The 9,387-nt window shown below is 46.9% G+C and overlaps 1 protein-coding gene across 1 annotated transcript; it reads right to left on the bottom strand.

Annotated features, from left to right (window-relative positions):
* Positions 1 to 645: 645 nt before the first annotated feature.
* LOC123410891 (E3 ubiquitin-protein ligase EL5-like) lies at positions 646 to 1,104 on the bottom strand. Its single transcript, XM_045103818.1, has one exon. It carries the CDS (start codon positions 1,102 to 1,104, stop codon positions 646 to 648), a length of 459 nt encoding a protein of 152 aa, XP_044959753.1.
* Positions 1,105 to 9,387: the final 8,283 nt, after the last annotated feature.

Here is a 9,387-nt window from a genome sequence, read left to right as displayed (position 1 = left end):
TGAGATCAAGAAGTCGATGTTGTATTCTACAAAACATTGGAGCGCTATAGGAAGATAAATGTATGAAACTGAAAGGAAGTTGTGTAAATTTCTAGCACGTGTCTTGATGAAATAAATTGTGAATATGTGCGTTGCCGGTCAAATATGAGTGGAATGACCTTTACAGACACAAGAGACGCAAGTATGTGAGAGAATACCGTAGACCATCTGAGGTTTGGACCAGGAGAAAAATACTAAAAATCGGGGATTATCGTATGTATAAAATGTGCTATATATGTAGTAATGAGCCTACTTTTTTTGAGGCGGGAATAATTAGCCTACTTTGACAACATAAATGGATGTGGTATATGGAATTATGGACTCACAAAGTGGTGGCGATGTCTATGTGAGTCATAGACTGCTAGATCATATTTTATTTGCAAGGATGCACATATTACACGCACGCACGCACGCTTACTTATGATTTACATCTGATTTTTACACACAAGGAAGGCCAAAGTATCTCAAGAAGGTCAGGTGATGCATCCATCACTCGTTTCCAATCCAAGGTAGGGTCTTCTTGGCCCCGAGTTTCATGCATGCATGGAGACTGATCTCGATCTCAGCATCTCAGCTTTGAGCCTGGAAGCTCACCCTGTGCCGTCCCTAAGCATCATCATCATCACTATCCGTGTCGTCGATAGGAACGCCGCCAAACACATGGAACCCCAAGCTAGCCATCCACATGAAATCTACGAATTCAGCAGTACAGTCTGCGGTGGCGGCGTTGGGCATCGTCAAGACCTCGCGGCGGCACATGGGGCAGCTCTCTTTCTCCTGCAGCCACCTCTCGACGCAGCGCCCGTGGAACCGGTGCCCGCACGGCGTCTCCTTCCACGCCGCCGCGTCGTCCTCCTCCAAACAGATCGGGCAGCTGAGATCGTCGTCGTCGTCGGAAGGCGCGCCCACTGTCTTCAGCGTCTCGGGCACCAACGCGGCCAACTCCGGTTCATTTGGAACATCGCCCGCGACGCCGACGAACGTGTAGTCCTCGGATAGAATGTTCTGGTGACCGCCTTCTTCTTGTGGCAGGTCCCTAGCAAGCGACGGCATAACTCTAGCCATTGCGCGCGAGAGAGGTTGATGAGTTCGTCGCCGGCTAAGTAAGTACGTACGTACGTGAGGGCGAAGTGAAACTGGATCTGATCGTAGGAGATGGAAGCTCGGGGAAGCGTTGGGTATAAGAGCATCTTCGCCGTGTCTAAAAAACAAGTTTGCCGCGCGCTGGTCGTTTGGTTTGGCGCGTCGCGCAACGCTGGCTCCAGCAGTAGCTTTAAAATGCAGCGCGCGCTTCGCTTCAGCAGCACGCAAAAATGCAGCGCGCGCGCCGTTGCAACAGCGCCCAAATATATGATATTTGGACAAAAAATAGTTTGAAACATTCATCAAAATGCAATGAAAATGTAAAATTTAACACAAACAAGTTGACGAATAAAAGTCATGCCCACAAGTTCATCCAACCAAGTTCAAAATGCAAACCAAGTTCAAAATACAAGTTCATCCAACAAAGTTGAAGACATATAACACATCAATCATCTTCCTCGTCGTCTTCCTCTTCTTCCGAAGACGATTCTTCCGCCTTCGAAGATGAATCTTCCTCCCTAACCTCATCACGCACCGCATCACGTGTAGCTCCGACGGTCTTGGCAAGATCTTCAACGGCATTTTCATGGGTATGTGTGTGAGGCACATCGAAAGACATTTCACCCATGGCCGGAGGTGCACCCATGCCTCCCATGAGAGAAGCAAAACTCATGCCACCCATGCCTCCCATAGCGTTGGAGGGTGCTCCAAAGCCACCCATGCCTCCCATGGCTCCGAAGCCACCCAAGCCTCCCATGGCGCCGAGGCTCATGCCTCCCATGGCGCCGAGGCCACCGCCACCCATGCCGCCAAGGCCACCGCCACCCATGCCGCCAAGGCCACCGCCACCCATCGTACGGATCATGGCTCTTTTTTGAATCAACACTTCTTCACGGGCAAGGTTGACACATTCCTTTTGCGCATCATTGAACAAAGATGTGTCCAAGAAGAACAAGTGCTTTTCCCATTCCAACAACTTAGCTCGCTCCTCCATGCCCACCTTCCTCTCCTCCAATGCCACTTTCCTCTCCTCGACGGCCACCCTCCTCTCCTCGGCCGCCAACCTCCTCTCCTCGGCCGCGGCATCTTGGTTCCTTGCCATTTTCCTCACCTTGTTGGCTTCTTTTCTTGCCTTCACAATAGCTTCCATAGCATTTGTGAGCTCATCATCTCCTTTCCTCTTCTTCTTTTCGGTTTTGTCCTTCTTGCACCCATCCGGTCGTTTTGGTTTCGAGTATGAAACCGAGTTGGGTGTGGGGCTTCTCTTGCCGTCATCACTTGATGCATCATCCTCCTCATCATCATCATTCAACTCAATTGTGCGCTTGCGTTTGTTGCTCAAATGCAAATCATCCAAATCTTCATGCTTCTTCCATTTTTCATCATCCTTCAACACTTCGTAGCAATGAGGCAAGGTAAAGATTTTTCCTTTCTTGATCTTCCCCTTCTTGGTTGTCCTCGTCTCTTCTTTGAACAAGTTTTGTGCAATGTTGTACTACAAGAAAAACAAAACAAGTTAGCACTTCGGACACCAAAAACAAGTATGATGAACATGTATGAGATGCCACTTACTCTATCATCCTCATTTGTGCCACTTGGGTTAAGCTTGTCAACTGCCTTTTGTGCGGCCTCCCACTTTTGACAATCTGAGTTGATTGTCGACCATCGGGACCTAAGTGATCTCTCAGAGCGGTCAATTCCACTCACGTTCTGAGCATCAAAGTGTTCTTTCATTCGCCCCTAATAAGCATCTCTACTTTGATCACCTCCAACGGATGGATCCCTCGACACTTGCAACCAAGTATTGCATAGTAATTTATCATCGTTGGTGGTGTAATTGCCCGCTCTTCCTTTCGGTGCCTCGACAATGCCCTCACCCTCCTCGTCCACCTCAAACTCATGGTCGTCCAAATGGATGTCATTGGTTTGAGACCAATGCGAATTGTTGGACCCAACACCCATAGTTGACATGTATGCATCATCGTTGAGACTACAAAGTTTTGTGAACAATGCAAATATAAGCTATCTATATGATGATGCATTGAAAAAATAACAAGAAAATAAAAGTTGGAATTTTTTTCATCTTGGGGGCATTTCGTCGAACACGTGGTGCGCGTCGGCCGCCGGCTCAAGGAGTGAGCTCGCCGGCGCTTCCGTAGACGCCGCGCCCGGCCGCCGCCCTGCAACCTTCTTCTTCGCCTTCGAGCTGCCGGAGCCGTCCGTCGTCTTCTTCTTCGCGGATGTTTTTCCTTTCTTCCGCTCCGACGGTGCGGCGGCGGCACGGGACGGCGTCGGCGCGACGCCACCCGTCGGCGTGGTCATCCGCGGCGGCAAGAAGAGGCTGCACGCGAGGCCGACGGTCGGCGGAGCTCCAGCGGCGGCGGCGGCGGCGGCGCCAGCGCCAACGCTCGCCGCGCTAGGGTTTTCGGCGGCGGCGGCGGCGGTGGCGGGGGGGGGGGGGGGTCGCGGCTGTACAGCGGGGTCAGCGGGGTGCCGCTGTGCGCGTCCATGGTGGCAGGGGCGCTGGCGCCGGCGCGCGCGGGAGCAAAGGAGGAAGCATAGGGGAGAGTTCGCGCGCGCGCTCGAGTCTGCCGCGTGCGGAAGTGGACGCCTGAAATACACACCGCGGGATGAGGCTATGGCCAGCACGCCCAACTCGTTTTAGTGCGCGCGCGGTTTTAGCGCGTCCGCTGGAGCTGTTCGCCGCGTTGCGCGCGTGTTATATTTGTCTTTTTTGCGGCGCGGCGTTAGTATAGCGCGGCTGTTGGAGATGCTGTAAGCCAGGGCACGGCATTTTTCTCATACTTATAATGATGGAGATCGATCGGGAAGTACGTACGTTCTCGAGCCGGAGTAGGATTGGATTACCAGCTGGATGGGAATGCCGCCGAGTTCGTTTTTGTATCCGGCCGCAAGGTCTAACATGTACGGCAGTTGGAGTCCGATATCTATGGGGCTAAGCATCGGAATTCTGATCTTCCAGCCGAATTCACTGTCCAACTCTGTTTTGAGCTTGGTGACACGTCCGAGCATATTTTGTCACATAGGTAGGTTTTGGTAGCCAACGTTTACATATGGGCAGTGCTATGCACCGGCGCGTAGGCCGCACGATCCGCCAGCCGCCGCGCGTCGATACCGTTAGATCTATCCATGTAACAAATATTCCTGAATGCAACAAATTTTAATCACGATGCAGTAAATTTTTATATGGTTGCAACAAAAATATGATTGTAGCAGAAAAATATTAACGTGATCGTAGAAAAAAAAACGACGCTGATGATGCGTGGTAACAAAACCAAAAAAGGGTTGTAGAAAAACAATCCGATGAACTCGGGTTGCAACTCTCACGAACGTGGATGCAACTTTTTTACTGAACGGTTGTAGCAAAAAATAATGATGGTTGTAGCAAAAATTAACACGGTTGTAGCAAAAGTAAAAACACCGATTTTAACGAAAAATTCAACGAACTGAAGTTGCAACCAAACGTATATGTAGTTTTTTTTTACTGGATAAATGTAGCAAATAAAAAACACTTGTAGCAAAAATGAACGCTGGTTGCAACAACTTTAGACGAAAAAAAGTTGCATGCGTAATCAGCGGTGCGCACGGGTCGCGTGCGGTCGGCCGAACGGTTCGGCCGGCGCACCGGCCACACACATTTACCTTTACATATTCATGTTTTTCCCACTCTTTTATATGTCACTAGCTACCTGCAATTTACATATTCATGTTTTTTTTCCACTCTATGTCTTTTTCTTGAAAAGGAGCATCTAGGAGATGCACGTAACCAGTTTAATAATTATTTATAATGATCTTATAAAATAATACATCAGTATGTCTTACATTACCATTTCATCAACATCTATCGCTACACCTATCCTTTCATAAAGGGGTGTAGAAAGTGTGAGCAAAATACCCATACCTTTTACTTAAGCATAACATCTGAAATCAAAGACCCGAACCAAGCTACATATCAGGTCGGAGGTACTAACCAGTTTGACGCACTTAGTCGCCGGATAGAGACAACGGCCTGGGGACGGTGATGCTCCAGGTCACCGCCGGCGCTGCGTCTGCCGCTGCCGACGGTGATACACACGGGGCATCTACAATCATGTCAACAGTGCCAGCAAGAGACGATAGGCAGCCATGGTTAGCAACGATCGTCGGAAGTGGTAGTCGATGGTGGCGCGATGGTCAAGGACAACGTCGATGGTTATAGCCAGCCGTGGGATCTGTTGGGGATGCCCTACTGCTTCGTGAGATCTTCCTAAAAAAAGATAGTACGTTAGTTTACTGGTCAGGGTTATAACCTGGATTGTCACCTCACCATCTCTCTTTCTCTTTTTCTCCAAAAGGAGTAGTGCGTGAACCCAGCTCGATGCACCCACGGTGCAAAACATATCAAAACATTTCAAAAAATTCTAAAACTTTATGAAAATGATCACCAACAAATTTTACTGGCACTTGCAAAGTTCAATGGTCAAATAACATTCGAGGAGCTCAAATAGTGCACTTATATTTTGATTAATTTTCAGAGATTTTGTCTTTTTACAGAGATCCTCAAATGTTATTTGATCTTCAAACTTTGCCAATGCCCATAACATTTTTTTATGATCATTCTCACAAAGTTTTAGAATTTTTAAATTTTTTTGATATGTTTTCTTGTGTGGGTGCACCATGGATGCATCGAGCTAGCTAGGGTGCAGAAAAATCACTCATATTTTTTTTTCAAAATAAACACTAGGGACCAAAAAGTGCACGAAAGGTAAACACAGGTTTGATGGCAAAATTGATGGGTAGTAACTCATCTAGTTGATGGTGGTATGTTATACTTCGATATATGCCGTCAATACGATTCTTTTCATGGATCATGACCTCGAGAAAGCAAGAAATCTGAAATTAATTTTATTAGTATTCGAGCAACTCTCAAGTCTTAAGATTAATTTTCATAAAAGTGAATTATTTTGCTTTGGCGAGGTTCAAGACGAGGTTCACCTGTACGCGGACCTGTTTGGATGCAGGTTGGGACAGTTTTCGATCACACCTTTGGAGATACCGATACATTTTCGAAGACTCACAAATGCTGAATGAAAACACGTCGAGAAGAGACTACAAAAAAGACTTAGCAGTTGGAAAGGTAAATTGTTGTCTCTAGGTAGAAGATTGGTTCTCATAAATTCAGTACTATGTAATATGGTACTATATATGATTTTCTTTTTCCAGTTGTCTAAAGGAGTTTTACATGGATTGGATTATTTTCGATCAAGATTCTTTTGGCAAGGAGAGAGCGAGAGAAAGAAATATCAATTCGCTAAATGGAGTGTGGTTTTCTGTCCCAAAGACCAAGGCGGTTTGGGCATTCATGACCTTGAGGTTAAGAATAGTGCCCTCCTCGGTAAATGGTTGTTTAGATTACTGATCGAAGACGGTGTATGGCAATCCTGACCCAGGAGGAAATATGTGCGTTCTAAGGCAGTATCCCAAGTATACTGAAAGTATGGGGATTCTCACTTTTTGGCGAGGTTAATGGCTACGAAGAAATATTTCTTCTGCTATAGATCCTTTTCGGTTAAGAATGGCTCGGAAATTAGATTCTGGGAGGATAATTGGCTAGGAAATGCCACACTTCGGGAATAATATCCGGTTCTATACAATACTACATGTCACAAGGGTGATACTACCGTCACGGTATTGGAATCATTTCCATCAAATATGACGTTCAGAAAGTATTTAATTGGACCCAGGCTCCAAACATGGAACATCCCGCTCCACCGGTTGTCCATGGTGCACTTGTCAAATGGGACTGATGTATTCCGATGAAACCTACATGGAAATGGACAATTCTCAGTGGAGTCCATGTATAGAGCGTTAATCCCATCGGATGTGCTAGTGGATAATAAGAAGAAGATCTGGAAGATGAAGATATCTCTTAAGAATAAAATGTATCTTTGTCGCGGAGTAATTGTTATTAAAGATAACCTTATTAAGAAGAATTGGCATGGAAGTACTCAATGTGTCTTTTGTCATTATGATGCGGCAATAAAACATTCATTCTTCCTGTGCAAATTGGCTCGTCCTATATGGTCAGTCATCCAAATAACTTCTAACTTGTATCCTCCTTTTAGTGTTGCTAATGTATTTGGCAACTGGTCACATGGGATTGATCACAAATTTAGAACTCTTCTCAGGGCAGGAGCACTTGTTGTTATTTGGTCGCTTTGGCTCTATAGAAGTGATAAGTTTTTCAAGGATAAAAATACTTTTCTTATGCAGGTTATCTACAAATATACCGGGACTCTTTGTTTAAGTTCCTCTCTAAAACTTGTGGAGAATCAATACCTGTTTATGGAGGTGTGTACATGATTGAAGACTATGTCGAAGGATACTCTTACCTAACATGGATGGAATCATGATCTTAGAATTGGTCACTCTCTACTTTAGGCGTTATGCGGACTCGTTATGCTTCTTTGCATCTCGCCTTTAAGAAAACTAATAAAAAGATAATGTTTAATTGTATGCATCTTTGTTATGCAGAGTTCGAATATAATATTGAAATATTTGAAGTAATAAAACGTTCCTTTTAGGAAAATATGAATGTCAGCTGAGAAAAAATTGACAGAGAAAAGAGAATCTATACCTATTAATAAAGAGGATATTGCTTTCGTCGGAAAACCCATCGCGACATTTTTATAAAAAAACCTGTAATTTTTGTTATTCAACCCGCGCTCCATCATTTATCTGCAATGCAAAAGGAAAAAACGGTTCGCTGCAAAAATTATATCCGTACGCATCGCCTCCTCCCGTCGACCCTGGGCCACCCTGTCCTGTGCCCAGGCCGACGCCACACCACTCGCCGCGGCCGACCTCCACCGCCACCGCTGCCGATCTCAACCCACCCGCCTCCGCGGCCGTACCTCTCCCCGCTCACTGCCCAATTGCGGCGCTCGAGCGCATCGCGTCGACCCTGGTCCATCCTGGCCTGTGCCCAGGCCGCTGCCACACCACTCGCCCCCGCGGCCGACCTCAACCACCACTGTTGTCGATCTCAACCCACCCGCCTCCGCGGCCGTACCTCTGCCCGCTTGATGCCCCCATTTCGGCGCTTGAGCACAACTTCTGGATCAAATCAACGCGACAGCTACAATGACTGGGGATGATGCATCTGCTCGATGCAGAACGGCGGCGGCGCGCGGATAAGGCGCGGCGGAGCGAAGTACTTGCAGGTGGAGGCGGTCCTCCATGGCTCACACGGGGAACTCCGAGGTTATGGCACGACAACGGCGACTCCTTATGGCCAGATAGAGGCGCCTAACCCTTGCTCCCCTCATCGTATCTCCTCCTTCGGCAGGAACTCATCATCTGGTGAGATCCCCTCCCCATGCCTCCAACCATGTGCCAATCATCGATAAGAAATTTTGTTTCGTGGGGATTTGTTTGCTGATGAATGAATGTATTGAATGTAAGATTGTATTGTTGTAGAGACAGAGAATGGAACACCACCTTCAATTGGTCATCTGATCCCACATTCTCTACCCCATGAGTGAAATAAGATGACAGTCCATTGATCAATTCACGTAGCCTCTTTGTTTTGCTTTGCTTGTCCCGCTCAGTTTCTCATCATGATGAAATTAACAATGAACGGATTGATTTCTCAACAAAATAGGATAGGACTGACTACATTACTTAGTTAGCTTATTATTTTAATAAATTGAAATGATTATAATTTTTTTTAAAGCGTGTGATAATTTTTCTTTCGTTGCAACGCACGGGCCGAAATACAAACCACGGAAAGCCTGGGTGACGACGCGTCTTCGTCTCTTCCCCCTCGCCGCCGGTTAGTTTTCCTGAACAAGAAGGGAAGGCATGCAGAGTACGTGCTACAAGCGACAAAATGCGTTGGCCATATGATTCGGATCAGTTTGTTAGCCAGCTCAGCTCCCAAAATCTCAGGTGTCGTGCGCTTGCATGCATGCCACGGGTAGGTGATGGCAACAAGGACATTTCTCGCCTTGCTGAGTAGATCCGCATATTTCGCTAGCTGCAGGCCATTGCAATTGCATGCTTTCGGCGCAGGGTTGCTCCAAATGCTGGGGCAGCGGCATCAATGATCAGCTTGGTCTCATCTTCAAGATCTCTGTTGTTGTTTCTGGATCAACTTCAGCAGCGACAGCCAAATGTTGTGTGCAGCCACAGGACAGGAGGGCCCCGTAGAGTTTTCAGATCTACAAGCAATCCATGCATCCTCCATTTCACCTTATTTACAAC

This window comes from Hordeum vulgare, chromosome 7H, assembly GCF_904849725.1.
Source record: "Hordeum vulgare subsp. vulgare chromosome 7H, MorexV3_pseudomolecules_assembly, whole genome shotgun sequence".
NCBI classification, from domain to species: domain Eukaryota; kingdom Viridiplantae; phylum Streptophyta; class Magnoliopsida; order Poales; family Poaceae; genus Hordeum; species Hordeum vulgare.
This window is presented reverse-complemented; position numbering and strand designations above follow the sequence as displayed.

Bases quoted from the DNA above. Each gene is read 5' to 3' on its own strand.
- LOC123410891 (XM_045103818.1), bottom strand. From the start codon at position 1,104: ATGGCTAGAGTTATGCCGTCGCTTGCTAGGGACCTGCCACAAGAAGAA.